Here is a 27,333-nt window from a genome sequence, read left to right on the forward strand (position 1 = left end):
ATAGGCTGTATCAATATTTGCTTCGAAGACATTCAAAGAAATTACATTATTGTGGAAGATGAAAGAAGTTAATGTATTATTTGTTTTATTTCATATTACTGAACATAAGCTGACTTACAGTCCACAACAATTCATTTAGTTAAGCTTGTCAGTCTCTCTGAGGTAAAGAGGCTGACTCAACAGGATGTGTACAAACTGTATGCACTCATCAGGGGGCAGGATTAATTGCATTAAAGGGGGTGAACATACCTGTCGTCCCCTGCATTTGGTATTGATGGCTTCAATATGACTCATCACAAAAAGAAATCTCCAGCAAGTCTGATCACTAAAAGTGTAACACCACAGTTAAGATGAACTACTTAAATGCATTCCCATTTCAGAACATGCTGCACTTTGTTCAAATACCCAAAATCAGTGAAATGGCTTCCAGAAATTTTGGATCAGATATTTATGTCATTTTATTTCGCTTTTGGCTCGTCTTTGAAGTGCACTCCCACTGCCTCATCATCTTCTTCTTTTTTTTTTTGAAAATCAGTCTCTTTATTTTTCATGCTCTGCTCTATTTTTATATCTGTTGAGAGCTTTTTTTCTTCACATATGAGTTTTGACCTATATATCCCCCTGCTGGCCTTGAAACCCTCCCTTTTTCCACCCCCTCAGCAAACCTGTCACTCAACGACATCTCGCTGCATCTGGGAATGACATTGAGTTATTGGCAAAATAGCTAAAAAACCCTCTGCTGTCATCTGATTTCACTGATGCCAGTGCTGCACTTAAAACAGAAAACTTCTTTTTTGTTTTATTTTACACCTCTGTTTTGCATTTTAACATTTTTTATTACAGCTTTGCACGCATAGAGTCCCCAATGTTAAATAAAGCTGTTCCGAGTGAACTGTGATCAACCCAGCAGGAGATAATTTAGCCCCTTGGGCACTGGTTTTCCTGCGGGTAATTTTAAAGCACATTTTTCTTGACTCGCTTGTTTCTAATTTTCCTTCAAAAGTCTCGGTGTCTGTACAGTGTGTGAATGTCTTTCTACTGTGCTTTTCTCATTTGCTTGCAGTTGTCCTATGGATCCAGTTCACCAGCTCTATCCAACCGTCAGCGTTTCCCAACCTTCTTCCGCACGCACCCCTCAGCCACATTGCACAACCCCACCCGAGTGCAGCTCTTCCAGAAGTGGAAGTGGACCAAGATCGCCACCATCCAGCAGACCACCGAGGTCTTCACCTCTGTGAGTGAGATGTTTACAAGTATAGATGTTCAAAAGCAATAATTATTCAATGATAATCTTGCACAACAGAGGTAAGACAGAAAAGACTTACTATACTTTGATCAGTATTTAGGAGGAGGTGTCCTATTCATCTGCAACAAGTGATGATCGTTGCTTGTTTTCTGTATGTTTTCCTAAGTAGCCCCGCCTACTGTGAAATCCCATTGGTCCAAAGTCCGGCTCTGCATAGTTATACATTTAAGTGGTTTCCAAGTAAACCAGAATATTCAGTGAGGACAGAAAAATGTAGGGCAGGATTTGATTGCATCCATTGGGAATTAATGTCAGGTGGGCAGTTCATACCAGAGTTTGCAGTCAATAGTGTGGCTCTCTTTGGTCGAAACATAAGCAGCCTTTTTGATATCAGCAAAAAAGCAAAGTTGTTTCAGAACTGGGTTAAGTTATTATACATTTTGATGTAAAATTATAAACAAATTCTTTGGAAATGGCATGTAAGACCCTAAGAGTCTAAGGGACCCTGTATGGTAATGGATAAAATTTTGAGATGGAAAGAAAAATTATATTTCAGTGCTTTTGCATTGTTTTGCAAAATATTTGTGCTCACTCGCAAAACGTGTTCCCTCAAGAGATGGTGCGTTAATTAATTGAGTTTGGTCACTGAAACGTAGTTTTTCCTCCCACCTCATATTAAAGGTACAATATGTAAAATTTTTGCAGTAAAATATCCAAAAACCACTAGGCTAGTGTTATATATTTTGTCCAGCTGATTACAAACAATATCTCTAATGTTTTCAACTACTTGTAAATCATGAGAAAATTCCCATTCTAAACAGTGACACGGGGCAGTGCAGTTGCCTGTCAATGACGTCAGTTACCGCCTTTGTTACCGCCTTTACTGACATAGAAACCACATGACAACAGTGCCGTGGACAAATGCGGAAGTAGTGTCTAGCGTCCAGCAAACCACTAGCTTGCTTCAAGCAGTTCCTTATTTACATCTTGCACGTTTTATGGTGGATTGTGTTACTTATTTATGGAACATAATTACTGTTTACCATCTGCCGCTGGTTCTGTCGACAAGGACAGCTCCTGTAAACTCATGACCGGAAAAGCGGAAGCGGCGCCGGCGACTGTGTCATAATAAAAGTCCCGCTGCTCGTGAGGCGTGTGTTGTTCAATCGCTCCAGCTCCTCGTTCAGCTCCCGCAACACTCGCTCCTGCTCTGCTTCATACTACAGTAACGTTAATAATCGCATCCACGGACATGAGTTCTTCCAGACTCCAATCCCTATTCTTTTGCACCGTCCGTTGAGATGGAGACCACGTCCCAAGTTTCCGCTCTAAAACTTGGCGTCATCAAACTACGCCTTTGTTTTGAATAGGCTTCTAGCGACCTCTAGCGGAAAAAAATATCACAAATTGTACCTTTAAATCCATCACTAACGTTTTGTGGGCGATCACTAAGTTTTTCAGGGGGACACAAGTTTTGTGAGCGAATGCAAAAGTTTTGCAAGCAAATGGAATGTTTCTCAGGGGAATGCAACAGTTCAGCAAGAAAATACAAAAGCATTGAAATATAATTTTTCCTCCCACATATATATATTTTTTTACCATCACCATATCCCTTTATGTAAAGATTCACCCTGTTTCTTGTTGCAAAATCCATTTGCATCGATCTTGAAATATAGCTAAATATGCCATCTCATTTACACAACCTCAACTAAAATAAAATGCTTTCATTGCATGAAAACTTGAATGCATTGTTCTTTATTTTCTTTCAATTCTATTTTCTACATTTTAATTGTATTATTGTTTAGCTGGTGACTTTTTGTGCGTTTAAGTTTAAAGTCATCTATATTGCTTCTCTTCATTATTATCATACAGTATGTGGCCTTGAGATTTTAGTTTGTCTTTCCTGACTAAAATGCATTAAGGGAATCATTTTATAATTTATTTTAAATCAATTATATTGTGTATTTAATCAAATTGAATCATTCTGAATGAACAAAAATGCTTATTTATCAAATCGAAACCCACTTGTCTTTGAAAACTTATTATGGAGCAAGGAATATTCTTTTTACAAGAAAGTAAACATAGTCTATTTTGTAGATAGTAGAAAGGGTCTATTTTGATTTATGTTGACATCTTAGCTAGATTGCATCACATTATACAGAGCATTTATTAACTTCAAGTGTGGATAGACACATTTCTTGTCCCTGGAACTTGTTAAATTATATGCAGCGAATATCTGATGCCTGTTATTGTGCAACTCAGACAGGCTGTGTTTACGTAACTGAGGTTTTCAGAAGCACATCGTTTACTTCAGGGTATTGCATGTATTTTTGTATGCTATGTAGATAAAATGTACTTGTGTGCTATAGAAGACAGCATCTGGGATCTGGGATTGTGGGCTGTAGCTGATGTAGGCTTGACTCTGTTCCTTTGTTTCCTCCTGCACTCTGCAGCTTGAGGTCATACAGACTGTATTAAAATTTACACGCTTGTTTTATTAGTACACACAGGACAGTAAACAGTAAACAAGTCCCAACAAAAGAAATTAAATCTGCCAGTCTCTTTCTAATTTTCTTTCTTCCCTCTTTTTCTTTCCCCATGCCTGTCTTATCTCTGCCTTTCTGCCGCAATAATATTCTTTCCCGTCCCTTGATTTTTCTACCCGACATCATGCGAATGTTTTTCTTGTCTCCATGCTCTTTACTTCCCCCCCCTCTCTTTCTCAATTCTTCTTTAATCTCATTCTCTCTCTCTTTCTCAGACTCTGGATGATCTAGAGCAGAGGGTGAAGGAGGCAGGCATTGAGATCAGTGTGAGGCAAAGTTTCCTCACGGATCCTGCTGTGGCCGTCAAGAACCTCAAGGTGCTTTCACTTTCACTCATTTCATTTATGACCTCACTGCCATGGCAAAGTACAGGTGTTCCCGTCAGTGCCACGTTAGAGCAATCAGATCAGCACCCTCCTCAACAACATCTCACGATTCTCTGACAGATGCGAAACACACATAGAGAAGTCTATAAGGTTGAATCTCACAAAAACACAAATTTTCTATTATTACATTTTAGTAAGAAATACTAAATAATAAACATAATACAATGAATAAGAAAAATATTTTTGAGCTTTTCCAATATTGACAGAATTTATTCTCCAATAAATATGAAAAACATAAACCCCACCTTCTAAAAAAATATTAAACTTATATAATATTTTAAATAAGTTCATAATTTAAAGGGTTAGTTCACCCAAAAATTAAATTTCTGTCATTAAGTACTCACCCTTATGTCGTTCCACACCCATAAGACCTTTGTTCATCTTTGGAACATAAATTAAGATATTTTTGATGAAATCTAAGGGCCCTATTTTAACGATCTAAATGGAAAGTGTAAAGCGCACGGCGCAGTTGCACTCAGGGCGTGTCCAAATCCACGACGGAAAAATGCCGGGGCGCATTTTTGAAATGGATTGTCCCTATTCTCTTTATGATTAATGGGCGTAACGTTCAATAAACCAACCAGAGTGTCATCTCCCATTCCCTTTAAGAGCGAGATGCGCTCGCGCCATGGCGGATTGCATTTTACATGGTGGAAGAAACTGATCTGCTCGTGTGCGAAGTTAAAACGGGCTTGCAAATGCAGGCTTTCAAATAGCTCCATGCGATGAGTCAGTTAATATATATGTGTGTGTATTGGCACGATTGTTCAATTAATTAGCCAATTTCGTTCATCATTATAAGTAGTAATAGGCTGAATTGAAAATAGGTAGCCTAATTGTAATACACGCAATGACTATTCATCATTACATTTTTATATTTATGTAGCCTACACAATAATATTCTTTTACACTGTAATCCTTTTGTTTTTAATATTTGGCATGTTTGTGTGATGCGCATCCCTGTGTGTAATAAGCAAAGTCAACGCGCACTGTGGACGCGCCCAGAGGCGCAGTTTCTACCAACGCGCTCTAACAAAAAAATATTGCGCCATTGACTTTAGACCAGGTTTTCAGCTCCTTAAAATAGCAATGCGCCAGCAATGCGCCTGAACACACCTCTTTTTTAGACCAGCACGCCCATGGGCGCTCTAACTGGCGCAAATGCATTTAAAACGCCTTGCATCGCATTGCGCCGGATGTATTATAGGGCCCTAAAAGTTTTTTTTATCCTCAATAGAAAGCAATGAAATTACCACATTTAAGATCCAGAAAAGTAGTAAAAACATCATTAAAATAGTCAACGTGACTACAGTGGTTCTTTACTTTTGGTTTCCCCCATAAACATTTCCAGATATAAAAACAAGAACATGCACCTTTATTGTGATTGGCTAGCCCTGGGTCTGTCATGCAACATAATTTAAGTCCGGGAGAAAAATACAACAGTGTGGGGATCTCATTCTTGAGGAGAATCATTTTAATTGGAACATGGGTCAGATGATCTGTTCCCCCCAGCACTACCGCCTCTCCCATCCTGTTCTCTCTAGTGATGGCTGGGCCCCTGGCTGCCTGTTTAGCAAAGGCCTGCCATGTGTGCCGTCCTAGTTTTGGTGCACAAGATTAATGGAGTACCACCAGAGGAACCATGGTAACCTGGAATATAGCACACCGCTGAGAGGGGAAAGTAGCACTGATTGGACTGCTTGTCCAAACCAAAATTACTGCAGTGTTATGCATAGTAGCACTTTCAAATACTAAAGGGACCTCCCTCTCATGCTAATTCACTGACTTTTGCAAATTGTTGCATTCATTTCTTTGTCCTAATCATCAATTCTCACTCTGCTCCTACAGCGGCAAGATGCGCGCATCATTGTGGGACTGTTTTATGAAACGGAAGCCAGGAAAGTGTTTTGTGAGGTCGGTAATCAGTCATCCAGCTGATTGTGATTAATCTATGTCAATGTCAAAAGGGAAACATGGAGTTTCTGTTCATTTTTCATTCTTTCTCAAGTCATTTCCTAACCCGACCTGTTTCACACAACTTAACTGCAGGTCTATAAGGAGAAGCTGTATGGGAAAAAGTATGTGTGGTTTCTGATTGGCTGGTACGCTGACAACTGGTTCAAGATCAAAGACCCATCCATCAACTGCACTGTGGAGCAGATGACAGAAGCTGTGGAGGGGCATGTGACCACTGAGATAGTCATGCTCAATCCAGAGACGGTGCGAGGGGCCTCTAACCTGGTGAGTGGGCCTGAAGAATGTTTATTTCCTGATTCTTTCCTAAATATAAGAATTGCTCAGTTTGTGCCCTATGGCTACGCCCAGACCATGGCACATTTGTGCTGTGGATTTGAATGGCATCTTAAATCATGAAGCTATTACTTTTTGAAGCAATCAGATATACAATTTTAGCTTGTTGGATGATAAAATGGGGGTAAAAAATCAGGGCTGACCCCTAATAGTCAACTAACCGTTATTTGATGAGAAATGACTTAGTCGCCCAAAAATGTATTACTCGCTTAGCTGCAGGAAAAAAATCCACAGGAAGTGGTGAAGTCTGTGACAGACAGATCATTAACAGCTGGTCTAAATGGTAAATACAGTACATCGGGCAGGACATCCAAATGCTTTATCATTCATCAACCTCAAATATGGCTTATCTTCTGAAACATATACAGTGGCATGAAAAAGTATGTGAACCCCTTGCAGAATCTGTGAAAATGAGAATTATTTTAATAAAATAAAAGGGATAATAAAAAATGCATGTTATTTTTTGTTTAGTACTGTCCTGAGTAAGATATTTTACATAAAAGATGTTTGCATTTACTGTAGTTCACAAGACAAAACAACAGCTGAATTTATTAAAATAACCCCATTCATAAGTATGTGAACCATTGATTCTCAATACTGTGTGTGGTTACCTGATGATCCACGACTGTTTTTATGTTTTGTGATGGTTGTTCATGAGTCTCTTGTTTGTCCTGAGCAGTTAAACTGAGCTCTGTTCTTCAGAAAATTCTTCCAGGTCCTGCAGATTCATCAGTTTTCAAGCATTTTTGCATATTTGAACCCTTTCCAGCAGTGACTGTAGGATTTTGAGATCTGTGTTTTCATACTGAGGACAACTGAGGGACTCAAACACAACTATTAAAAAAGGTTCAAACATTCACTGATGCTCCAGAAGGAAACATGATGCATTAAGAGTCGGGGTGTGAAAACTTTTGAACAGGATGAAGATGTCACAATTTTTCTTATTTTGTTTAAATATCATTGTTTTTCATTTAGTACTTCCCTTCGGAACCAACAGAAGATACTTGCATGTTTCCCGGCAGAAAAATTAAGTACAATTTACCTTGATAGTTGAATTCGAAAGTTTTCACCCCTCGCCTCTTAATGCATCGTGTTTCCTTCTGGAGCATCAGTGAATGTTTTAACCTTTTTTAATAGTTGAGTTTGAGCCCAATTGTCCTTGGTGTGAAAAGATGAATCTCAAAATCATACAGCCGCTGCTGGAAAGGGTTCAAATATGCAAAAATGCTTGAAAACTGATGAATCTGCAGGAGCTGGAGGATTTTTCTGAAGAACAGAGCTCAGTTTAACTGCTCAGAACAAACAAGAGACTCATGAAGAACCATCACAAAACAAAAAAACAGTCGTAGATCATCAGGTAACCACACACAGTATTGAGAATCAATGGTTCACATAAATATGAATGGGGTTATTTTAATAAATTCAGCTATTGTTTTGTCTTGTGAACTAAATGCAAACATCTTTTATGTAAAATATCTTACTCAGTACAGTACTAAACAAAAAATAACATGTTTTTTTTTTTTTTATTATCCCTCTTATTTTATTAAAATAATTCTCATTTTCACAGATTCTGCAAGGGGTTCACATACTTTTTAATGCCACTGTAAGTAGTAGCAACTTTACATGGACTCTCACTCTAACGTTAACCTAGAAAAAAATGGGCTCTTCAAGTGTTTCTGCAGTTAACACAGAGGCACCGGTGCGATCACTTGCATTTAAAATACTCATTTTTGGTCATACAGATAAGAGTAATACATCTTTTGAGTCTGTGAAGAGACCACGTTTATTTGTGTGCACTCATGTTTTGTTTTTGTAAAATAATGAAAGCAAGCAAGGTGCACTTTCTGACTTCTCGCTTTGTGAACTTCAGCGCACACAAAAAAAAAAAGAACCGAAAGCAAAATGTATACTTTTAAAAGAACCAATTCAAATGGAAGACAAATATTTTCTGGTTATGTAATCCATATGAAATGTGCATATAGGCACATCGACTGCGGAGTGTGGAGTCAGCATCATCAACTTAGAAAAAATCCATAGGCTTACACTGAAGGAAAAACATATCTGCAACCGCATAGCAACATGCTAACAACCACAAAACATTTTAGTGATTAACAGTTATATTCCTACTGTATCTTTTGGCCATCAGTCATCCTGCTCTTTACATGTCCTCATCGACCATTGAAAAACCCATAATAATCAACCAACAGTGTCCTGTGTGTTCCCATATGCTGCAGTGTTTACAATGACATCATCCTCAGATTAGTGTGGCGTAGACAAGCTTCATTCTGTTTAGATAACCAAGTTAGATAACGTTTTTCCCACTAGGAATCGCCCATAACCTTCCGTTATATCTTTAGCTATTCTCAGATCTGAAAATCCGAAGAGTCCCGTAGGGGTCAGAGCAGTCAGGTCCAACTGTTGTACCCCTGGGAGCACTGGATGGACAGGTGTGAGCTCCAGGGGGGTGCTGTCTGGAGCCCACCCAACTCCGGTGCTCTGTGCTGGGAATTGGCTCGCATGCATATGTCCCTGCTGTTTTCCTGGATCCGGCACAATCTGGGCACGTATCCAGACACCTATGCTTCACATCTGACGTAAAAAGACTGTCATGTTGGACAGGACAATTTGTGATAAGATGGCCATGCTAAATTGGCTCAACATCACCATAATTTGTTCCCCTCATCCTCGCTTTACCGTCCCTCACTTTGAGGCTGTAATTTTAAAAGAGCTGAAATGATTCTTGATGCCGTAGTTTCTATCCACACACATGCTGTTCTCCACTGTCCATTTGCATCAAGCAATCACCAGATGTCCATCTGCAGCTTGGCTCATTTCCTAAAACGCACCTGTTTGAAGCAAGGAAGGTGCCTCAGCTGTTTCTATAAGGTGTGAAAAATGTCAAGGAAATCGGTTTTCGTATGCCTCCACGATAAGAGCGTGCCAACTCTATTTCTTTACTCAGTACCCCCTTAATGACATGGAACATCTTCAGAGTATGTGTGAAAGCGGGAGTTTATTTTTGGTGCTTCAGGTCCTGGTGTGTGTGAATGAAGATTTCACACCCAGGAGAAAAGTACCTCCAACTATATGATGTACTCCCATGGTGATGAACTGTACTGTAACTTACCTTGACCTCTCTCTCACTTTCACGCTGCCGGAAGCTTGGCACTTTTTTCAATTCCGTGCTTTATAGTGTCAACGAAGTCATGCTTAAAATCCATCAAGCCCTCGTTAGTGCACTGCATTTTTGCCATGTGCGTACACATCCATGTGCATGCCAGATGATACCGTATGTCCTCTCTTTTGATCCAGACCTCACAGGAGTTCCTAGCACAGCTGATGTCCAAGCTGGGTGGGAAGAATCCAGAGGAAACTGGAGGATTTCAGGAAGCTCCTCTGGCGTATGATGCAGTTTGGGCCCTGGCTCTGGCGCTCAATAAGACAGTGGGGCCCTTGAAGGCAAAAGGCCGCAGATTGGAAGACTTTAATTATAATAACAAGGACATCACGGCGGAGATCTACCGAGCCCTCAACACTAGCTCCTTCGAAGGCGTTTCGGTGAGTGACATCGTTGGCTAAATAATAAGTGGATATGAAGGTATTAAGGTTGTCATTATACCAAAGGTTCAGTAGTCAGTGCTAGTTAAATTTAATGATACACAATTGTCATATGCAATTGTGATACCACAGCAAAAATGAATATACTAGTAACCAGTGTTGTTATTAATAATAATCAGTGTTGGGGGTAATACATTACAAGTAACATGAGTTATGTAATCAGATTTCTTTTTAAGTAAGAAGTAAAGTAACTCATTACTTGTAAATTTACAACAAAATGTCTGAGTTGTAACTTAACGCATTACTTTCCATAAAAACCCAATTAGTTACTTTTTTAAAGGGTAAAACAATATTAATGCTTTACTTTTAAAAGTAACATTTTCATTAATTGAAATAAAGCTGACATAAAATAAAATCTAAATATTAGATGAAAAACGTAAGCTTAAAAAAATATTTGGCAAATAACTGAAAAAAGTTGAAGTTGAAGTACTAAAGTTACATAAAGATAAATAGAAATATTAAAGAGGACCTATTAAGCTTTTTTACATGTTCAACTATCTTTAGTGTGTAATGTTGCTGTTTGAGCATGAAAGCACAGAGTCACTCTGAAGGGAGTTATTCACTATATCAGTAAGCACTGTTTCTGACCTCCCTGAAATGCCTCAACTGCAGTCTTGATTTTTCTCTAGGGAACATACATTTCACTATATTCATCATTTAAATTCCCGCCCAGTTCATATGCAAAAATTGGGGCAAGTTGTCGTTGAGTTGCCTTAGTAGTGTGTTAAAACCCATGGTTATGATAAGAAGTGTGACGTTCAACACACTCGAAGCGGTTGAACAATCACAACACACTGATCCAGCCAACCAATCAGAGCACACTGCACTCTTCTGAAGAAGGGGCTTTATTGAGACAGAAACTAAACAGAGTGTTACTGACAGACTGGGAAGAGAGGTGCTGCAATAATATAAAATTTGTGAAAAGAAAGTCAATAGACTATGACTAAAACTATATCAAAATTTGCTTTCAAAATTAAGACAATCATAAAACTAAGCATTTGTATAGTGTGAGATATAGATATAGTGTGACAGCTGATATTTATATGATTTTATGTAAGTAGTCTGATATACTGTTAAAGAGATCTTATTGATTGACATAATCTTTCATCTTACTTTTTGGTCATACTGTATAAATACAGTCCCACAATTGCACCAAATTGCATTTATTTTGCTTAGTTTGGGCATCTGTTTTTTTTTTTTTCCTCCTCAAGTATAATCTCCATATTCTACTATATCATACAATATGAACCATAAAAGCTGATGTATGATACGCAACAAAATACACTTTTTTTCCTTAGATTTCCTTTATAATTTGTCTAAAGGTTCAGTAAAAAACAGGGTTAAACTAAAGTTAAAATGAAAACTGAAAATCTAAAAGCTAATTCAAAATATTGATAAATACCATAATAGCATATAAATAAAACTAAAATAACACTGATGCTAACAAACTAAATTTAAGAGAGAATTATACACAGAGCTATAAAAATGTTCTCATTCTCTCTCAGGGTCATGTGGTGTTTGATGCCCAGGGCTCCAGAATGGCATGGACCCTCATTGAGCAACTGCAAGGTGAGCAAACTAAAAGTAATTTTATGATTTATTTTCTCCTGAAAACTGTTAGGTACAGATATAATAAAAGGTAATTTTCGAGTGAGCGTGGACAGCAGATGTAGTCCATATGCATGGTTGCTTTTGCTCAATTTTAAAATGATGAACGACTCTGCGATCAGTGTTCTCGCTCCATTTGGAGAGTAGCACAGGTGTCAGGTAAAACACTCTTTTTCCTGGGTTCAAACACTCCAGAGCTGTAATCATTTTGCCAAAGCCAGAGAACTGACGCATGAATTAGGGTTTTTTTAGCTCAGTATTTTTTTTTTCTCAGCTCTCATGCACTCTCAAAAATAATTGAAGAGAAAAAAATTACATGTGCATGAAAACTTAATACAGTTCACTGAATATTTCAGTATACATGGTGGTTCAGAAGAAGCCATTCTCGTATCCAAGCTAAATTTGATATATATATATATATATATATATATATATATATATATATATATATATATAAACTTTAGTATTTGTCAGTTTTTATAGTTAAGATCAGTCATTTTGGGACTTAGCTTTAGTCTTGGACAACAACGTCATGCAAAAGCGAAAGGTTTCAGTTTCAGATACCATTATGGGTGTAATTGTCACCCATGATTTGGCCTGTGAAAGTGTTCAATGATGCTGTGAACTTTGATTTAGTAAGTAGTACTCAGCTTTTAATGTTATCTTAACATGGCACCTGTTACAGATCCCTTGTTCTCCTAGACTCCATTTCCCAAGATCCTCCTGTTCTCCACACCTGCACTCACTTCCCTCGTCATCTCCCCATCATCACGGATCACCTGCACCTGGACTCTATTGTTAGCACTCCCTTTATATGACACTCACTCCCTTCACTCCTTGTCCGTTCTGAATGTTGTTAAACGTGATGTTTGGTGTTTCCTTGCCACTGTTTGATTAAAGCTCTATGTTATTGTGGAAATCCGCATCTGCCTCATCTCTGCACCAGCATATCATAACAGAAGAACGGACCAAAAACTTTGGATTTCCACAGAATGGAGACTTTCACCAGCTCCCTGGCTCCTGCTCCTCCAAGGCCTCTCTCCCATCTGGCAACTGGCGATCGGCTCATCGGGCTTCTTCAGGTGGGTCGTTCGCTGGAAAGGTATGTGGAGGAGTTCGTTGAGCTTGCTTTCTTGTCTGACTGGCCTGAAGCATGTTTAATCTCCCTGTTTCTGGATGGACTGGACGACAACACTATCCGTTTTGATGAACCTGATTATCGTTTCTCCTTAAGCGAAACAATCAATTTTATTTTGTGGTTAAATGGCTCCAAATTCTTCGTGGATGAGGTTCAGGATAAGTGTATGTCTCCAGTCCATCCAGAAACACGGCTGGCCGGGCCAGTCAGTCAACCTCCGTCTTCCTCCGCATACCCCTCCAGCGAACTCCCTGCCTGCCCCAGGCTGGACCCATATTCCGCTACTGGGCCCAGTAAGCGGAGGAGGAGGAAGAAAGCGGCCCCAATGTCTCCAGAGCCCGCTCCAGTGTCTCCAGAGCCCGCTCCAGTGTCTCCAGAGCCCGCTCCAGTGTCTCCAGAGCCCGCTCCAGTGTCTCCAGAGCCCGCTCCAGTGTCTCCAGAGCCCGCTCCAGTGTCTCCAGAGCCCGCTCCAGTGTCTCCAGAGCCCGCTCCAGTGTCTCCAGAGCCCGCTCCAGTATCTCCAGAGCCCGCTCCAGTATCTCCAGAGCCCGCTCCAGTATCTCCAGAGCCCGCTCCAGTATCTCCAGAGCCCGCTCCAGTATCTCCAGAGCCCGCTCCAGTATCTCCAGAGCCCGCTCCAGTATCTCCAGAGCCAGCTCCAGTCCCCACAGAGCCAGCTCCAGTGCCTGTGGGGATTTTAATTGTATTTGAGGGGATGAAATGGCCCTCAACCCCAGTCTCCTCCGAGCAAAGTTCTCCAGTCTCCGCCGCCGAGCAAAGTTCTCCAGTCTCCGCCGCCGAGCAAAGTTCTCCAGTCTCCGCCGCCGAGCAAAGTTCTCCAGTCTCCGCCGCCGAGCAAAGTTCTCCAGTCTCCGCCGCCGAGCAAAGTTCTCCAGTCTCCGCCGCCGAGCAAAGTTCTCCAGTCTCCGCCGCCGAGCAAAGTTCTCCAGTCTCCGCCGCCGAGCAAAGTTCTCCAGTCTCCGCCGCCGAGCAAAGTTCTCCAGTCTCCGCCGCCGAGCAAAGTTCTCCAGTCTCCGCCGCCGAGCAAAGTTCTCCAGTCTCCGCCGCCGAGCAAAGTTCTCCAGTCTCCGCCGCCGAGCAAAGTTCTCCAGTCTCCGCCGCCGAGCAAAGTTCTCCAGTCTCCGCCGCCGAGCAAAGTTCTCCAGTCTCCGCCGCCGAGCAAAGTTCTCCAGTCTCCGCCGCCGAGCAAAGTTCTCCAGTCTCCGCCGCCGAGCAAAGTTCTCCAGTCTCCGCCGCCGAGCAAAGTTCTCCAGTCTCCGCCGCCGAGCAAAGTTCTCCAGTCTCCGCCGCCGAGCAAAGTTCTCCAGTCTCCGCCGCCGAGCAAAGTTCTCCAGTCTCCGCCGCCGAGCAAAGTTCTCCAGTCTCCGCCGCCGAGCAAAGTTCTCCAGTCTCCGCCGCCGAGCAAAGTTCTCCAGTCTCCGCCGCCGAGCAAAGTTCTCCAGTCTCCGCCGCCGAGCAAAGTTCTCCAGTCTCCGCCGCCGAGCAAAGTTCTCCAGTCTCCGCCGCCGAGCAAAGTTCTCCAGTCTCCGCCGCCGAGCAAAGTTCTCCAGTCTCCGCCGCCGAGCAAAGTTCTCCAGTCTCCGCCGCCGAGCAAAGTTCTCCAGTCTCCGCCGCCGAGCAAAGTTCTCCAGTCTCCGCCGCCGAGCAAAGTTCTCCAGTCTCCGCCGCCGAGCAAAGTTCTCCAGTCTCCGCCGCCGAGCAAAGTTCTCCAGTCTCCGCCGCCGAGCAAAGTTCTCCAGTCTCCGCCGCCGAGCAAAGTTCTCCAGTCTCCGCCGCCTACGAGCCCTCAGCTCCAGCCGCCGCCTACGAGCCCTCAGCTCCAGCCGCCGCCTACGAGCCCTCAGCTCCAGCCGCCGCCTACGAGCCCTCAGCTCCAGCCGCCGCCTACGAGCCCTCAGCTCCAGCCGCCGCCTACGAGCCCTCAGCTCCAGCCGCCGCCTACGAGCCCTCAGCTCCAGCCGCCGCCTACGAGCCCTCAGCTCCAGCCGCCGCCTACGAGCCCTCAGCTCCAGCCGCCGCCTACGAGCCCTCAGCTCCAGCCGCCGCCTACGAGCCCTCAGCTCCAGCCGCCGCCTACGAGCCCTCAGCTCCAGCCGCCGCCTACGAGCCCTCAGCTCCAGCCGCCGCCTACGAGCCCTCAGCTCCAGCCGCCGCCTACGAGCCCTCAGCTCCAGCCGCCGCCTACGAGCCCTCAGCTCCAGCCGCCGCCGCCGAGCCAGCCGCTCCAGCCGCTCCAGCCGCCGCCGCCGAGCCAGCCGCTCCAGCCGCTCCAGCCGCTCCAGCCGCCGCCGCCGAGCCAGCCCCTACAGCCGCTCCAGCCGCCGCCGCCGAGCCAGCCGCTCCAGCCGCCGCCGCCGAGCCAGCCGCTCCAGCCGCCGCCTACGAGCCCTCAGCTCCAGCCGCCGCCTACGAGCCCTCAGCTCCAGCCGCCGCCTACGAGCCCTCAGCTCCAGCCGCCGCCTACGAGCCCTCAGCTCCAGCCGCCGCCTACGAGCCCTCAGCTCCAGCCGCCGCCTACGAGCCCTCAGCTCCAGCCGCCGCCTACGAGCCCTCAGCTCCAGCCGCCGCCGCCGAGCCAGCCGCTCCAGCCGCTCCAGCCGCCGCCGAGCCAGCCGCTCCAGCCGCTCCAGCCGCCGCCGCCGAGCCAGCCGCTCCAGCCGCTCCAGCCGCCGCCGCCGAGCCAGCCGCTCCAGCCGCCGCCGCCGAGCCAGCCGCTCCAGCCGCCGCCGCCGAGCCAGCCGCTCCAGCCGCCGCCGCCGAGCCAGCCGCTCCAGCCGCCGCCGCCGAGCCAGCCGCTCCAGCCGCCGCCGCCGAGCCAGCCGCTCCAGCCGCCGCCGCCGAGCCAGCCGCTCCAGCCGCCGCCGCCGAGCCAGCCGCTCCAGCCGCCGCCGCCGAGCCAGCCGCTCCAGCCGCCGCCGCCTACGAGCCCTCAGCTCCAGCCGCCGCCGCCGAACCAACTGCTCCTATGAACTGTGTTTTTGAACCCTCCAGCCCAAAGACTGTTTCCCCTCCCTGCCTCCCTCTCCCACCTCCTCTCATTTGTCTCCACTCGTCACATCCACCTCAAGCCCCTTCGCCCAGATCTCCACCTCGGACCTCTGGGCGATTACCTACACCCTGGCTCCAACCTCCCTCGTCTCCACCATGGCCCATCAGTCCACTAGTCTCACCAGTCTCCATCCTGCCCCCGTTCACACCTTGTTCCTTCGTCGGCCTGCCCTCACTTCTGGACTGCACTCCTCCGTCTCTGCTCCGTCCCTCCGTCCCTCAGTTCCAGTTGGCCTCCTCACTCTCCCCGGTGTTCACTTTGTTGTATGTCGTCTGCCTTCTACTGCGGCTTTCTGGAGCCCCGGCTGCGCTTCGGTCGGCGGAGCCGTGGATTCCGCCATCTCCCGCCGGTCCTTCAGCGCCGCCTGGGCTCGACGGCTTCAAGGTTTCGGCTCCTGACCCTCCATGGCTGCCTTCGGCCCCTGACCCTCCATGGCTGCCTTCGGCCCCTGACCCTCCATGGCTGCCTTCGGCCCCTGACCCTCCATGGCTGCCTTCGGCCCCTGACCCTCCATGGCTGCCTTCGGCCCCTGACCCGCCATGGCGTTTGAGCCCGCCCTGGAGACCTCCACTCCAGTCTGCTCTTCCCCCTGCTCCGGCTTGAGGTCTCCAGGGCGCCCACCCCCCTCCCGGTTGTTACATCTACGGCGCGAGGACGCGCCTACCGGGAGGGGGAGGTACTGTTACAGATCCCTTGTTCTCCTAGACTCCATTTCCCAAGATCCTCCTGTTCTCCACACCTGCACTCACTTCCCTCGTCATCTCCCCATCATCACGGATCACCTGCACCTGGACTCTATTGTTAGCACTCCCTTTATATGACACTCACTCCCTTCACTCCTTGTCCGTTCTGAATGTTGTTAAACGTGATGTTTGGTGTTTCCTTGCCACTGTTTGATTAAAGCTCTATGTTATTGTGGAAATCCGCATCTGCCTCATCTCTGCACCAGCATATCATAACAGCACCACTCTTTAAAACTTTTCTAGGTCACTTTTATGACCAGAGGGTCATGGATTTATTTAGGTGTAAAACTTTTCAAAGAGTATAAATGCATATTTCACTTTGAACAAAAGTTAGAATTCAAGAAGAAGCGAGATGAAGTCATCTTTGTAGAAAATACCTGCTTCAGTGTACTTATGGCAGAAGTAGCTTGTTGTAGGTGTTTTAGGTGTATCTGTGTCTTACATTAACAATGGTTGCTTTATATTCCATGCAGAGCCTTTGACTGTGTGCTTTTTGCTTGTACATTCTGTTTCAAGTCTCCTCACCACTTAATATGAGGTCTTGGATTTGACTTTTTCAATCGATAGCACAACGTTTCTTCTTTTTTGAGACTATTTTTGTGGTTTTGCCTGAGGGTTTTGAGTCATTTTATTGCAAAGTCTGTTTTGTACATGTCTACATTTCGACTTTAGCTTTTTGACAAGATGGTCTCACATGGTCTAGTCCTCTGGTACAATGTGGGATTCATGGTTTACCCTGTGATGCCAAGTTGACAGGCCCTGAGGCAGAAAGTAACCCTAAACCAAAAAAGCTTCCACCAGCACACTTTACAGTTGCTGTGAGGGTCTTTTTATCAAAGCAGTCAAAGCAATTTTTGGTTTTCTCATGTCTGGCCAAACAGCTCTACCTTTGTCTCATCTGTCTAGAGCATATTGTTCCATTAGGGTCTGATTCATTGAGTTTGTAGGCGTGTATTAAAAATTAAACTAAAATTATTTCTTACATACTCTGAATCTTTCTTATGATACTGGAATTGAGTTCCTGAGGAAACTGCTTTCAGACAGGCTTTGAAGGCACCATAACATCATGTCTAAGGATCTAGAGTTGATCTCAACCCTTTTGACACGAAGGTATTCATTACTTCAATGAGCTCATTGTTTCTGCCTTAAATTAATACATTGTTTAAATTAATACATTGTTAGCTAACTGCGTGATCTGTATATGTACATTTCTTAAATTACATAACTTGGACAAAGTCACCTCTGATAACAGATTACTCTAAATTGTACTGTTGACATGCATTTTCTGTAAAGCTGCTTTGAAATGATATATATTGTGAAAAGCTCTGTACAAATAAGGCCCCGTTTACACTACTGTGTACTGTGTACTGTGTCGTTTACTCTACTACATTGTTTTCAACCTTCGAAAATGGAGACTTACGTAAATGCCAGGGTTTTCAAACTAAAACGGACAAAAACTGAGACTTTCGAAAACGATGGCATGGCTGCCCACGTTCGCTCTGCGTACCCTTGACGACTGTGTAAACAATAACATTCTTTACACTGAACAGCAATCTATGCTGGCTTTGTTGTCCTTTTTAGCAGGCATTGTGCAGTTAAACTCTGCATTTTTTTAATACTGCAGCTACCTACATGTGCAAGAGGCAACACACATGCCCAGTGTGTTTTCGGTTGTGTAGTGTAGACGGAGATTGTTTCTGAAACGCTGTGGAAACGTCAGTGAAGACTAGGATCGTTTTTCCACTTTTTTTTATAATGAAAACGCACTAGTGTGAACGGAGCCTAAATGTGAATTTAATTGAAGGCCCCTCACTTTTCAACACAATATTCAAAGGATTCCTATATAATTTCCTCTTACCATTTAACTGTAATTATTATACACATATATACTGTCCATAGACTGTCCCAGGTCTGAAAAATGCCAAAGCACAATACAATTGATTTGCCCTGATTTTGCAACATGTCTAGGAAAACTTTCCATTGTAAGTTAAATGAATAAGATATTAAACACATATAACATGGTAGTAAAATGTAAAGTGTTGGAAACATAGACATTAAAGTTTACAGACATAAAGTATTGAAAATCAAAATGTTTATATAAAGCACTTGGATTGTACTGTTACGCACCCCTGAGTGGGCCCTGGAGAACTCTGATCAAGAACAAATTCGAGTGAGTTTTAAACATAACCAGAAAATATTTCATCTCTAAAATGCTTATTTCTGAGTAGAAATTGAGTCATATGGTGATAAAATGGGCATTTATAAATAATTTTACTCCTTAAGATGACATTTTTATTCTTTTCACCAACTGCCAAACCTCATGCACAGAATTGTGGGATATTAAAGAAGGAATACATCTATTCTGCCTTCAAAAGCCAACCAGATGAAAGCATCTTAGTAGACGGGATGTTACGCAAAAATTGGATTCGGATGTGCCTGGCTGGCTGCTTACCTCCGTGTAGGCAGCATTTTTCAGCCTGCAATTTACCACAATCCTGTGTGTGCAGGGCTGATGGTACAGTTTAAAGAAGTACATTCATTTATAAATGGCCACATATGATTTTCTACTGAGACATAAGCACTGTAGTCATTAAATGCCATTATGTTGCCTGTATGAAACCTCAAACCAATTTCCTTAGGAGGTGCCCTCATGCGTGAAATACTGCATGTGACTGACTGTTCACCAACATAGCTGACTATGGACATTGACTATATGAAGTCCCAGAGTTCACAGTGCATGAGAGAGCAAAGTCTGCACCGGGTTCAAATATCTCTCCATAAACCTCTGATATAGAGTTGTGTCAATGTATAAATGTGGATTCCAGTGTAAAAAATTGATGGTATTAAAGGCTCACAGGAGCACAGTGACCTCCATTATTGCTAAATAAAAAGTGGTTTGAAGCTACTACAACTCTTCATGAATATGGCAGTGTGGCCAGATTGGTCATTTGGCCTATTCTGGCAAAGGTCAGACAGGTTAACAAGAATCCAAGGCCTCACTCACAGATGTTTAGAGCTTCTTTGAAGAGATCAGTGTTGTGGGATTGGAAGTATAACAAGGCAAGCACTGTAATAATAACTGGTCAATTTCAATACCGTCTTTTGGAAAGAAACGCTTATACAAGCAGCATCTGGAATACCAATGGAAGCCACATATTCCATACAGCTGTATTTCCAGACTTAAGTATTCCATTTGAACTTCACACACAATTCCCGATGTACTGACAGGGGCATCACTCCTTTCATTTGCTTGTTAACCTCTTCGAATGACAAGTGTATTGTGACTGCAACCTCGGCTCTCGCACGCAGATTGGATCCTTTTCTCTCTCCTGTCGTTTGTTTTTGGTCTTTGTATTGGCGTCATTTCAGAAGCTGTCTTTTTGATCAGTGCGCCTGTGTTCCCCTGTTCAATCTGTCACATCTCTTTGTGCCTCTGCCGGTGCCCAGATCCTACGTCAATCCCTCTTTGTTTGACACAATAAAAAATAGAACTACATTTTAGCATTTTCTGAAGATAATATGAGTGGTTGCCCCTATAGAACTCGCTGCCACTCTTCTACAGTGTTCTAGGTTGCTCCCATTATAGTGCAACTGTGAAAGTGTTGCTATGCAATTGCTAGGGTGTTCTGTGTTGTTTTAAAGCTGTTACTTCCTGGACCAAATCAAAAAACCTCACCAAAATGTGACTGAAGCTTGCCCATGAAAAACTTACCTCCACAACACTAAATTAATGTAGGGAGTTGCCAGGGCGTTGTTGTGCTGTTGCTAAATTTTTGCTAGGTTTTTTTTGGGCATTGCTAGGTTGTTGTTTACTGGTCAAAGTCAAAAGAGTCCACCAAAATTGTGAGTGATGCTTACCCATGAAAAAGTTACCTCCACAGTGCTGGGTTACTGTAGGAAGTTGCTTGGGTGTTGTTGTGCTGTTGCTAAGGTGTTGCTAGGGCCTTTCTAGTTGGTTATTTTCTGTCCCAAAATTAAAAAAACCAAACCCTATAACCCAAAAGCTACCTCTAAAATGTTAGTGTGATGTGGGTGGTATTGTTATGCTGTTGCTAAGACTTTGCAAGGTGGTTGCTAGGGCATTGCTACGTGGTTATTTACTGTCCCAAAAAATAAAAATAAAAAAAAACTCCAAAATGTGAGTGATACTTGCCCATGTAAAGGTTTCCTAGGCAATCCTAATTTAGGTAGTGTTGTTGTACTGTTTAAAGGTGGTTGCTAGGGCATTGTTAGGTGGTTATTTACTGTCTCAACATCAAAAGAGTCTACCAAAATGTGAATGATGCTTGCCCATGCAGAAATAGGTGTTGCTAGACATAAAAAAGACATTGCCAAGCCAATGCGAAAGCTACCTCCACGATGCTATGATAATGTGGGTGTTTGCCAGGTTGTTGTTGTGTTGTTGCTATAGTGACCTAGAAGTTCAAATTATGCAATGATAATGGTGAAGTTTGCCTTTGCAAGCACCACTAAATGTGGTTTGGTTGGGCCCACCATTAAAAAGTAACTTGTTGCCTTTATCACGAGTTTAGCATCAGGCTTATTAGTGTTGAGTCCTTAACTGGATGAAATTGGTTTCAGAATGAAACTGCAGGAAGATCTACATGCAGAGACCAAAGCAAGCTAAGAAGATACTATCTTAACTGTGGAAATTAGTTTTTTCTGCATTCCTTCTCATGCCTGTATTGTACAGCGCTTCCAGAGCCTTTCTTTCTTCCTCTGTCTCCTTTCCCTCTTTTTCAAGTCTCCCCGGGGGAAGCCCAAGCTGCCTGGAGTAATTATGCTTAATGATCACCTGATAATTATAATAGTTCTCACTTAAGCTAATTTCTTGTTGTGTTTGGGGGTGGAGGCCCTCAGAGCCCTGCACAGATCTTTGTTGCCCACCAGTGTGCGTTTGAGAAGGAGAGGGAGGACGTGCATGAAAGAAAATGGAGAAATGGAGCAAGAGGGGGTGAACGTAATAGAAGATAAATTCCTCTGTCTTACGGTTCTCACTCAAGCTCTGCTGATACGGTGGTACGCAATTACAGCGCTTTCTATAAAGCTGATTTTAGGGGAGAGTGACCCTGTTGTGCATTCTCATTTAAAGCTCAGCTGATACGCCTGGTGGAAATAAGGATTGATGATAGATCTGTTTTCAGTCTGTTTGTCTAATCCAAGTGTTGTTTGGTCTCTAAAGGCTGCCCAAAATCTGATCCAGCCTCACAGTATTGATTTACAGCAATGTGTAGTGACATTTCTCTTTCCTTTGTTCCTCCCTCTCAGACTTTCATTTTATCTGTTTTCCCCTCCTTCCTTTCATCACCTAAAGCCAATGTGAAATCAGATTTTCCCTGTTTACTTTTGTATTACATATTCCTGGTCTTTTTATGAATTTTTCACAATATATTACCTTTTCCACATCTGAATGGTTTCTTTTTTTTTTTTTTTTTTAATTCACCAATGTAGACTAGCTAATGTTAATCAACAGCCAAATAACTATTTTAGACTACTGTTGTAGTCAACCTAGCTTCTATAAAATCAGATTAGTTTTAGTTAATTTTATACTTGGTAATTTTAATGTAACAAAATTACAGCAATAATTGCAGATAACAATCAGATTAAAAGAGAGTATATGTTTAAGTGTTGAATATGATGTGTATGTTGAAACATATGTTGACCCTCAGCCTCCTCAGAACAAATTATTTTTTCAGATCCGCATCATTTAAAAAAAAAAAAAAAAACTAAAAAAACTAAAAACCAAATGATTTTCATATTGTAATGTTCCATTAACGGTTTCTGAACATCTAAATTTTTTCACGAGTGTAAATGATAGTGAGCACTACAATGTTGTGGTCAAGGAAATAATATTTTAGCTCAGCTGTGAATTTACACTTTGAATTTGAAATAATTAAAGCTGTAGTCCGTAACATTTTTTTGTTAAAAATTATCCTTGTATAATGTAGCTTGTAATAATGTGTCCTAATTTGGGTGGTACTGGTAGGTTTCCGCGGGAAATTCAAGCATGCCGCTGTTCGTCTTTGCATCATTACGTCACGTCTGTTTACATAAGGAACGAGTCCCAGCTAGTAGGCTATACCATGAGAGGATGCTGCAGGTGTGGATCATTTATAGCCTTTTGTCACAGCAGCTGGAATAATTAAACTTATCATTTTGATGGCGGATTTTATGGTATGACAAATTAACCTTAGAGACTGTACTGACTGTACAGAAATTGAAATCTACAGGTAACGCTAATATACACTAAATACACAGTCATGCAATTCTGATGTTGTTAATTTTAACAATTTCAGAACAAACTATAACAATAATAATAATTTGCATGGTTTGATGTGATATGAGCTAAGCGAACGTTGGATTTAATCATCATTGGTAGCGCGATTTATTGTAATGCTTTTTTTCCCTCAGTTGTTGAGAACAAAAGTGGCAGATTAGTTACTTATATGTTCAGATGACATTTTGGTGACTGACAGCCACACATTCTCCTCAAAACATTAGATTAATCTGCACTGAAGAGCCGTGCCGATGCACAACCCACGTAAAGATGATAATTATGCAAATAATTGCAATTGCAGGTTTCAAACAGAGATGGCGACAAAGAGGTGAAACTAATGGACTGCAGCTTTAAAGAGAAACAATAAATAAACAGCTTTCTTTTGAGTTGGGTTTTGGGTCTTCATGCAACAACAACAAATTCAGTATGACTAATCTGATTCACAAACAAATGATTCATGACTTGAGAGAGAGTTGGTTCTTTGTCAACAGTGAAAAATACTCACAAATCAGATGTAAACAAATGACTTATTGTTGTGAATTGGACTCCACTGGTCAAAGAAGTTCTAAAAATCTGACACCAATCCACAAGTTTGACTCAAAATGAAGAGAACAGTGAAGCCCTGTTTACACTGACAGCATGGTCATGATGAATGTTTAATTTTCATTTACTCACCCTCATGTCGTTCCAAACCCATACGATCTTCGGAATACAAATGAAGATATTTTTAATATTCTCTCATCATTGTTAATCCACTGAAATTCCACACAATCACAAATTCCACACAATCACAAATTTTCAAGCTTCAAAAAGTTCATAAAGAGCATGTAAAAGTAAACCATATGAATCCAAGTCTTCTGCAGAGATATGGTGGCTTTGTATGCTGAACAGATTTGATTAGTCTTTTATTCAGATATGAACATTAATCAACAAACATACATAGAGCTCATCAAAAAATACAATAGCAGTTTGATGTGCTCTTTACATATGTGCTAATCAATAATTATATGTGAATAAAAGGCTAAATTAAATCTGTTCATAGTATAAAGCAATTCTGCCTCTTCAGAAGACTTGGAATAAACTGTTCAATTCATATGGATAACAATTTTTGTGGCTGGATGATCAGAGAATATAAAAAATATCTTTTTTGGGGTTTACTAGGCGATATAAGTAAAATGTTGTTCATATTTACATGATGTTTTCAAAAGATGAAATAAACCATTTTCTTAAGTGCATCTTAACGGGGTCAACCTGCACTCCCACTGGTAGTCACCACTTTGCATCTCTGCTCATTTGCATAAAATTTCCAATGCATGAACATTACTTCCCCTTAAATATCCTATTTCAAAAACATGCCACATTATAGAGGAAAAATGTTTTACGAATGCCTTTTGATGTTGACTTTAAACTGTTTCTCAATTGCACTCTCTCCCTTTCTCTCGGCAGGAGGAAGCTACAAAAAGATTGGATACTATGATATGACCAAAGGCAATCTCTCTTGGTATGGGAATGACAGGTGGATAGGTGAGTACACATTTGTCTCTCTCATCTCCCATATATGTTCTTGTTTATCACTGTCTGAAGCACTCTTCTCTGTTTTAAACCTCCTCTCACACAATCACTCACATTATTACTCTCACCATTCTTCTGCATCTCTCCAAGTGTCACAGCCGCACATTCTAGGCCCCGCCCCCAAAACGACGAGAACCGTGGACGACAGACTGCTACGGGACATTAATCAATCAGTCAGTCAAATTCTGTTTAGCATTCTGTCCGTGAGGGCAGCAGCACTGCGGAAGCTCTGCATGGCTCTACAAAAAAAAAAAAAAAGACAAATGAATGTCATTAGAAAACCGCCAGGAGTTAATTCCAATCATAAATTGAGCAAGCACACTGATAAAAATTGCGTGCAATATAGAATGAGTGATGGTTTCATTTAATCTTTTTAATTGTATTTGATGACCAGTTCACGCTCAGTGTTGCTGATGGTGCACTGAGAAGATGCCAAATGACAGCTGAAAACAACACAAATCAGAAGCAGCCCAGACTGTTCCCCAGCTGCCTCCAAGCACGTGCTAACCTTGACTGGACGAGTTCAAATCATCCAATCAGCACAGGCGACATCATGTGCCTCAGCTGATTGTCTTTGCCTGTTATTTAAACCCTCATGGGCTCTGCACAGAGCTTTTGGTTTTGAAAAGCATCCTTGAGCTTTGTGATAGCGGCCTGGGTTTGTTGTTTTATAATATTGGCGGTACGATTCCACATCACCGTGCTCATTATATGACCATTTCTATGCCTAGACATTTCCCTAGATGTGCTCTCTGTGGGCTTACTCTGTTTTGAACTTGCTTATTAGCTTATTAAAAACTCACTGAAGCAGAGAGCACCATGGCAACTGTAGCACGTAGGTATTGCGAAATGCGCTAATTGCGATTTTCACAAGCCGTATCGGGGGCCTTGTGATGAAACCTATTTTTCATTTATTTACCCAGCTTGCAACTGGGAATAGTGCCCACAGAATTGTCGTACACCCCAGGTGGCTCACACAGTCTGGCACCTTTAACTTCTGCATTAGTTGTCGATGATAGATCTCTTTCGAGGTCAACGCTTTAACAGCAACCCTTGACTGTGCCAGACTGGGAGTCTGCCGGCGAGGTGAAAGGTCATCCTGCCTCTTTGATCATGACTAGGTGAACAGGAATGCAAGATCATCAAAGTTAGAAGGGTTCAGTAAATGGCGACAGATGACCCTTGAGGCGGTGTTGTGCCATCTGGAAATGTACGCACAAATGCCACCCATCACTGCCCAACTTTTCACCTTGCCGCCATGGTCACTGGCGCTCCCGGACAGCGTATTCCAGGGAGACGGCAGCGGTGTGGAGCTAAAAATAATCAGTGCTGTGATGTGCTGAAATAAAGGCCTCTTGAAGGAGAGGGTGACTTTGCTCCAGATTGGATGCCACGTGTTGACCGATCGCTTGCGATTTTCTCGCTCTCTATCTACATCTCTCGTCCGTACGCTCTGCAAATTGAAGGTTACATCCCTTCATCTCCCAGCTGAATGGGATCGGTTGAATCTTTAGGTTCAATTGTTTCTTGCTGTTACCCATCCACTTCACTGGCCTCGCTCGTTCTCTCTCACATTCCCCGGTCGCCCCTGACAACCACTGCATCTGCGCCTTGTTCTCTCATCGCTGTAGCAACCATTATGGGTCTTGGTCGTCATGGCAACATACTGTCCCGATTCTACCATCAAGGACAGGGAGAGGTATTAAACAGCATGAGCTCTCTAGCCCACTGAATACATACAAACTCACACATTTACAGCCATTTACATTCGTCACACACATTCGTTGTTGACCTAAATTGCTTTAGAGGAATCTAAATGAAATCAAACTTTGTTAACGTTGTTAATTCCGGGTGCATGATTTATCAGCGTATGACAAAATATTTGATTTGAATAATATTGAACTGCTTCTAATATGACTTTCCTTTTCACCAAGCCCTTTTATTTTTCTAATCAATTCCAATTGAGTTTTACTCTGAAATATGCCACTTTATGGCTGTAAATGGGTTGCCAACCCCTTTTCATGTACAGTCAACACTGTTAATATCTATGAATTGTGTTATCCAATCAAAACAATGAGCTGCAAGTAAATGCGTTCACTCAGCTCCACAAGGATTGCAGCTCCACACAGATCGAAAGTTAATTTTAACTCCATAGCAACACTGCAACGTTAACATTCTAACCTGAAACACCATAGCAACCACTTTCTATTTCCACAAACCACTTAAACTTGTGTGTCGTGCCATATCACATCCTGGGTCTATCTCTTAAGATTGTTCCAGCATCAGTGATGCTCCACGCTGTTTCCCAGCATCCCAGAATCTGTCTGTTGGCCATCTTCTCCCCCAAGCAGTCGTGTTCAGTTGGATCTCCCACTCTCCTTTAATCAATATCAGGGAGATCCACGAGGGAGATCGCCTTATGTGAACCTCTAATTAAGACTGACAGCCGCTGCGCTTATCAGATGCTCTGGCGAGGGGTTCCGGTGGGGCCGCATGGGCTGTCGAGCTTGAGGACCTGGGCTTCATAAAAAACCATCAGCTCTAGAGATAGATGTAACAAGCTGTGGGGTCCCCAGACAATTTGTCACTCACAAAAGAATGTGACTCTATACATCTTGTGTGCAGCCCACCCGTTGTAGGAAGATGACCACAAATGCACCCTGTCGTCTTTTGTTGTTGCTAAATGGCCTGCCGATTACCCTTCTGGAGGCAGTGAAACAGTCTGTGATGGTATCGCTTCACAGAGACCAGAGGGGGAGAAGCTTTAGTCAAATGGCAGTGAGGTGAAATTCGATAGCTATCGCTCTCTCTGCAGACTT

The 27,333-nt window shown here is 42.9% G+C and overlaps 1 protein-coding gene across 1 annotated transcript in view; it reads left to right on the top strand.

The window, feature by feature from the left end:
- The window catches only part of gabbr1b (gamma-aminobutyric acid (GABA) B receptor, 1b), a 94,447-nt gene that overhangs the window by 46,022 nt on the left and 21,092 nt on the right, over positions 1-27,333 (top strand). The window contains exons 8-14 of the mRNA XM_067411679.1: positions 1,064-1,234; positions 4,008-4,109; positions 6,027-6,092; positions 6,228-6,419; positions 9,801-10,046; positions 11,612-11,675; positions 24,389-24,466. Coding sequence (XP_067267780.1) covers positions 1,064-1,234; positions 4,008-4,109; positions 6,027-6,092; positions 6,228-6,419; positions 9,801-10,046; positions 11,612-11,675; positions 24,389-24,466 — 919 coding nt within the window. The remainder of the gene's footprint in view (positions 1-1,063; positions 1,235-4,007; positions 4,110-6,026; positions 6,093-6,227; positions 6,420-9,800; positions 10,047-11,611; positions 11,676-24,388; positions 24,467-27,333) is intronic.

The sequence above is a fragment of the Chanodichthys erythropterus genome, chromosome 15, assembly GCF_024489055.1.
Source record: "Chanodichthys erythropterus isolate Z2021 chromosome 15, ASM2448905v1, whole genome shotgun sequence".
NCBI classification, from domain to species: domain Eukaryota; kingdom Metazoa; phylum Chordata; class Actinopteri; order Cypriniformes; family Xenocyprididae; genus Chanodichthys; species Chanodichthys erythropterus.